This window comes from Salvelinus sp. IW2-2015, linkage group LG16 (assembly GCF_002910315.2).
Source record: "Salvelinus sp. IW2-2015 linkage group LG16, ASM291031v2, whole genome shotgun sequence".
NCBI lineage: Eukaryota > Metazoa > Chordata > Actinopteri > Salmoniformes > Salmonidae > Salvelinus > Salvelinus sp. IW2-2015.
In genome coordinates, this window is record NC_036856.1 from 29405682 (window position 1) to 29412138 (window position 6457).

Genomic DNA, 6457 nt, shown 5'->3' on the forward strand with positions numbered 1-6457 from the left:
CTACAGTACTCCGCTTGACATCATGGAGTTCATAACCAGGGTCTATTAGCTAGAGAAGTTGATCGGAGCGCGGACCACAAAGCTGTGATGCGCCCTACCATTTGGGTACTTGGATCAGCATGGGCTTACCCATACTCACTACGCCTGGCTCGCTAGATATATGGAGTCAAACAAGGGTCTATAGCTTACCCGCTAGGACATCATGGAGTCATAACAGGGTCTATAGCTACTCGCTAGAATGTCATGGAGTCATAACAGGGTCTACAGCTACCTCGCTAGGACATGTCATGGAGTAATAACAGGGTCTTACAGCTACCTCGCTAGGATGTCATGGAGTCATAAAGGGTCTACAGTACCTCGCTAGGACATCATGGAGTAATAACAGGGTCTATAGCTACCTCGCTAGGACACTTTCCGAGGTAGCTATAGACCCTGTTATGACTCCATGACATCCTAGCGAGGTAGCTATAGACCCTTTTATGACTTCAGGACATCCTAGCGAGGTAGCTATGGACCTTAGTCTGACTCCATGATGTCCTAGCAATGTAGCTATGGACCCTGTTATTACTCCATGATATCCTAGCGAGGTAGCTATAAACCCTGTTATGACTCCATGACATCCTAGCGTGGTAGCTATAGACCCTTGTCTGACTCCATGACGTCCTAGTGAGGTATCTATAGACCCTGTTATGACTCCATGTCATCCTAGCGAGGTATCTATAGACCCTGTTATGACTCCATCAAAATGAACTACATTTCCATTCCATGTTTTCTTTTTAAAGTGAATATCCCTTCACTACAGTTAGATAATACTTTTTGTCCAAGTTGAGGGTTTTCTCACAGATTTTTCATTTGTGAGTCAATTCAATATCTTCAACCCATATACCTCCTGAGGCTCCTTTAGCTCCTTAAAGACTTTGAAAAACCACCCTGACACATGCTCCTTTAAGTGTAGGGTTTAGAGCAAAAGAAGGCGTGGGGAGCAGGGACAACCAAGGGCACTTAGAGAAGAGCCTTTCCAAACAGAAACCATCAGTCACCATCACTGGAGCGAGAAATCTGACTGAATATCGKCTGGTTCAGTCCTGACACCTTCAGGTCAACAGCCCAACAACAAGCTCTGGGTAGTGGCAGAGAAGCGATCGTTATTTTATGTATACATCGCAAATGGCACCCTATTGTCTACATAGTGCACTACTTGGGATGCACACTATAGCCCTATGGGCCCTGGTCAAAAGTATTGCATTATGTAGGGAATAGGGTGCCATTTGGGATGCACACTATATGTCTATGGTGGCAATGTAGCAAAGTGGCCTGTACTGTTAGCTGTAGTAGTAGACTTGCTGATGTTGTCACAGAGGAGACTGGAGTGTGCATGTGTCTGTCATCACCATTATCGGCCTCTGGGACTGGAATCTACTACACTACACTGTCAATGTGTAAAAATGTGTCAAACACAAGGTATATTTTACAACAATTTTCACAAATAGAGCAGTGTAAAAGCACCCAATGTCCTCCCGGTTCACTCTGTAACAGTAAGGTGTGATTCTTCTTAGGATATCTTTGAATTGAATTACTCACTTAGCGGCGCATGAGAGGGGTTTTCATTGGAGGGCTTGCGAATGCGAATCAGGGATTGCAACGTGCTCTGCTTCACGGAAACATGGCTAACTCAAGAGACGCTAACGGAGTCGGTGCAGCCAGCTGGTTTCTTCATGCATCGCGCCGACAGAAACAAACATCTTTCTGGTAAGAAGAGGGGCGGGGGGGTATGCCTCATGATTAACGAGACGTGGTGTGATCATCATAACAACACACAGGAACTCAAGTCATTCTGTTCCACCTGATCTAGAACTCCTCACAATCAAATGTCGACCGCATTATCTACCAAGGAATTCTCTTCAATCATAATCACAGCCGTATATATTCCCCCCCAAGCAGACACATCGATGGCCCTGAACGAACTTTATCTGACTCTTTGTAAACTGGAAACCACACACCCTGAGGCTGAATTCATCGTAGCTGGGGATTTTAACAAGGCTAATCTAAAAAACAAAACTCCCTAAATTCTATCAGCATATCGATTGTGCTACCAGGGCTGGAAAAACCTAGATCATTGTTATCTAATTTCCGCGACGCATATAAGGCCCTCCCCGCCCCCTTTCGGAAAAGCTGACCACGACTCCATTTTGTTGATTCCAGCCTACAAACAGAAACTAAAACAACAAGCTCCCGCGCTCAGGTCTGTTTCAACGCTGGTCCGACCAATCTGAATCCACGCTTCAAGACTGCTTCGATCACGCGGATTGGAATAGTTCCGCACTGCGTCCAACAAACAATATTGACGAATATGCTGATTCGGTGAGCGAGTTCATTAGGAAGTGCATTGACGATGTTCGTACCCACAGCAACGATTAAAAACATTCCCAAACCAGAGACCGTGGATGACGGCAGCATTCGCGTGAAACTGAAAGCGCGAACCACTGCTTTTTACCAGGGCAAGGTGACCGGAAGCATGACCGAATACAAACAGTGTAGCTATTTCTCTCCGCAAGCAATCAAACAGGCTAAGTCCCAGTACAGAGACAAAATCGAGTCGCAATTCAACAGCTCAGACACAAGAGGTTGTGCAGGGTCTACAGTCAATCACGGATTACAAAAAGAAAACCAGCCCCGTCGCGGACCAGGATGTCTTGCTCCCAGACAGGCTAAACAACTTTTTTGCCCGCTTTGAGGACAATACAGTGCCACTGACACGGCCCCCTACCAAAACCTGCGGGCTCTCCTTCACATGCAGCCGAGGTGAGTAAAACATTTAAACGTGTTAACCCTCGCAAGGCTGCAGGCCCAGACGGCATTCCCAGCCGCGTCCTCAGAGCATGCGCAGACCAGCTGGCTGGTGTGTTTACGGACATATTCAATCAATCCTTACCCAGTCTGCTGTTCCCACATGCTTCAAGAGGCCACCATTGTTCCTGTTCCCAAGGAAGCTAAGTAACTGAGCTAAACGACTACCGCCCCTAGCACTCACTTCCGTCATCATGAAGTGCTTTGAGAGACTAGTCAAGGACCATATCACCTCCACCCTACCGGACACCCTAGACCCACTCCAATTTGCTTACCGACCCAATAGGTCCACAGACGACGCAATCGCAACCACACTGCACACTGCCCTAACCCATCTGGACAAGAGGAATACCCATGTGAGAATGTGTTCATCGATTACAGTCAGCATTTAACACCATATACCCTCCAAACTCGTCATCAAGCTCGAGACCCTGGGTCTCGACCCCGCCCTGTGCAACTGGGTCCTGGACTTCCTGACGGGCCGCCCCCAGGTGGTGAGGTAGGTAACAACATCTCCACCCCGCTGATCCTCAACACTGGGCCCCACAAGGTGCGTTCTGAGCCCTCTCCTGTACTCCCTGTTCACCCACGACTGCGTGGCCATGCACGCCTCCAACTCAATCATCAAGTTTGCGGATTACACTACAGTGGTAGGCTTGATTACCAACAACGACGAGACGGCCTACAGGAGGAGGTGAGGGCCCTCGGAGTGTGGTGTCAGGAAAATAACCTCACACTCAACGTCAACAAAACAAAGGAGATGATTGTGGACTTCAGGAAACAGCAGAGGAGCACCCCCCTATCCACATCGACGGTCAGTAGTGGAGAAGGTGGAAAGTTTTAAGTTCCTCGGTGTACACATCACGGACAAACTGAATTGGTCCACCCACACAGACACGTTGTGAAGAAGCGCAGCAGCGCCTCTTCAACCTCAGGAGGCTGAAGAAATTCGGCTTGTCACCAAAAGCACTCACAAACTTCTACAGATGCACAATCGAGAGCATCTGTCGGGCTGTATCACCGCCTGGTACGGCAACTGCTCCGCCCACAACCGTAAGGCTCTCCAGGAGTAGTGAGGTCTGCAGAACGCACCACCGGGGCAAACTACCTGCCCTCCAGGACACCTACACCACCCGATGTCACAGGAAGGCCATAAAGATCATCAAGGACAACAACACCCAAGCCACTGCCTGTTCACCCCGCTATCATCCAGAAGGCGAGGTCAGTAAGGTGCATCAAAGCAGGGACCGAGAGACTGAAAAACAGCTTCTATCTCAAGGCCATCAGACTGTTAAACAGCCACCACTAACATTTAGCGGCCGCTGCCAACATACTGACTCAACTCCAGCCACTTTAATAATGGGAATTGATGGAAATTATGTAAAATGTACCACTAGCCACTTTAAACAATGCCACTTAATATAATGTTTACATACCCTACATTACCCATCTCATATGTATATTACTGTACTCTATATCATCTACTGCATCTTGCCATCTTTATGTAATACATGTACCACTAGCCACTTTAAACTATGCCACTTTTATGTTTACATACCCTACAGTACTCATCTCATATGTATATACCGTACTCTATTACCATCTACTGCATCTTGCCATGCCGTCGTACCACCACTCATTCATATATCTTTATGTACATATTCTTTATCCCTTTACACTTGTGTGTGTGTATAAGGTAGTAGTTGTGGAATTGTTAGGTTAGATTACTTGTTGGTTATTACTGCATTGTCGGAACTAGAAGCACAAGCATTTCGCTACACTCGCATTAACATCTGCTAACCATGTGTATGTGACTAATAAAATTTGATTTGATTTGATTTGATTTGAATGTGATGGCGATCGATGCATTTACCTGGTTCTTCTCATCCTGAATGAAGTCTAGCAGTTGTGTCGTGTCACCCTGATTAATATACGCCAATCCAGCATTCTGGAACAGCTCATGGTCCTCTGGCCTTAAACCATCTTCCACCACGGCTTTTCGCTGTACAGATACAAGATGCCAACTGACACCACTCGCAGAGACAGCTAGTTCAAAGTAATAATTCTGACAATATTATGCATCTGATTAGTCATATTATTGTTGAAAATGTCTTATCAATGATATTATATTAAGCGTAGCTAGTTCTAATCATTCTTATATGAGCCACTGTTAGCATGTTAGCTTACCCATCTCTGGATGACATCCTGCAGCTGATCAGCCATCCTCAGCGTTTGTCTTGAATAACAATCGTGGAGGGGTCCAAAAAATAAGAGTGTGAATATTCAGAATATAGATGAAATAATGATAATATCCAAATGTCTGCCAAAAATAGGACACCAGATAGTTACTGTTGCGGTTTGAAATTACTTGTGGTAAAGGTGGACTGTCCAGAGACCTCAGTCAGTAAACCTCTTATCAAGCCCTATGTGCCTGAGCTATAATCGGATTAAAGCAGTGCTACATAGTCACGGCAGACAACAGAACAGTCTGGAAGGCTCTAGCTGAGTCGAGGGAGACTCACTCAATCTTAAACCGCTAGAACTAACTGCATGCTGGTGACCTGGGTTTGTTTTGTTTTGTTTTAATAAACCACAAATGTAGGCTCCTGTAGGGAAGTAAAGTTCATATCTTGTACATCAAATGCATAACAGACTCTGTTACTCTAAGAACCAGTACTGAGCACTGGCCTAAGCTGTATCAGTTTGCTGCCCCAGACAGACAGACAGACAGACAGACAGGAACACACACACACACACGGCTGTAGCTAGTTGAGATAAATAGATAGGGCGTTTGAACGGTAGGATTTAGCCAGCGGCTGCTGGTTAGGATAGGTTTGCTCTCTGTATTGGGCCGTGATGAAAGCAAAGCCCTGAACAAAAGCCACAAAGCAAATACACGCAGAGACAGTGTGCTGTGTTGACTCTGATTTAGTCATCTTTAATTGGAGACTGATGATTGTTGTGACGGTTACATGTAGCCTACTGTATGTCAAAGCTGCTTACAACAATATACGGTTGCAAGAAAAATTATGTGAACCCTTTGAAATTACCTAGATTTCTACATAAGTTTGTCATGAAATTTGATCTGATCTTCATCTAAGTTACAACAATAGACCAACACAGTCTACTAAAAACACACAAACTATTATACGTGTTCATGTCTTTATTGAACACACCTTGTAAACACAGTGCAGGGTGGGAAAATGTGAACCCTTGGATTTAATAACTGGTAGACCCTGCTTTGGCAGCAATAACCTCAACCAAACATGTTCTGTAGTTGCGGATCAGACCTGCACAACGGTCAGGAGGAATTTTGGACCATTCCTCTTTACAAAACTGTTTCAGTTCAGCAATATTCTTGGGATGTCAGGTGTGAACCGCTCTCTTGAGGTCATGCCACAGCATCTCAATCGGGTTGAGGTCAGTACTCTGACTGGGCCACTCCAGAAGGCGTATTTTCTTCATTTGATTCATTGGTTCGTTGTCTTGTTGTTGTTTAGTGTTTTACATATCGTAGACTCGTCAACAGAGATGTTAGCATGTTCCAGAGATTTCTGTAAGTCTTTAGCTGACAGTGTAGGATTCTTCTTAACCTCATTGAGCATTTTGC

General features: G+C 45.5%; 1 protein-coding gene across 1 annotated transcript in view; it reads right to left on the reverse strand.

Annotated features, from left to right (window-relative positions):
- The window catches only part of LOC111975658 (glomulin), a 32349-nt gene extending 27114 nt beyond the window's left edge, over window positions 1–5235 (reverse strand). Inside the window, exons 1-2 of the mRNA XM_024004145.2 lie at window positions 5035–5235; window positions 4721–4849 (exon numbers count right to left, since the gene is read on the reverse strand). Of these exons, the coding sequence (XP_023859913.2) occupies window positions 4721–4849; window positions 5035–5070 (165 nt within the window). The 5' untranslated portion in view covers window positions 5071–5235. The remainder of the gene's footprint in view (window positions 1–4720; window positions 4850–5034) is intronic.
- Window positions 5236–6457: the final 1222 nt, after the last annotated feature.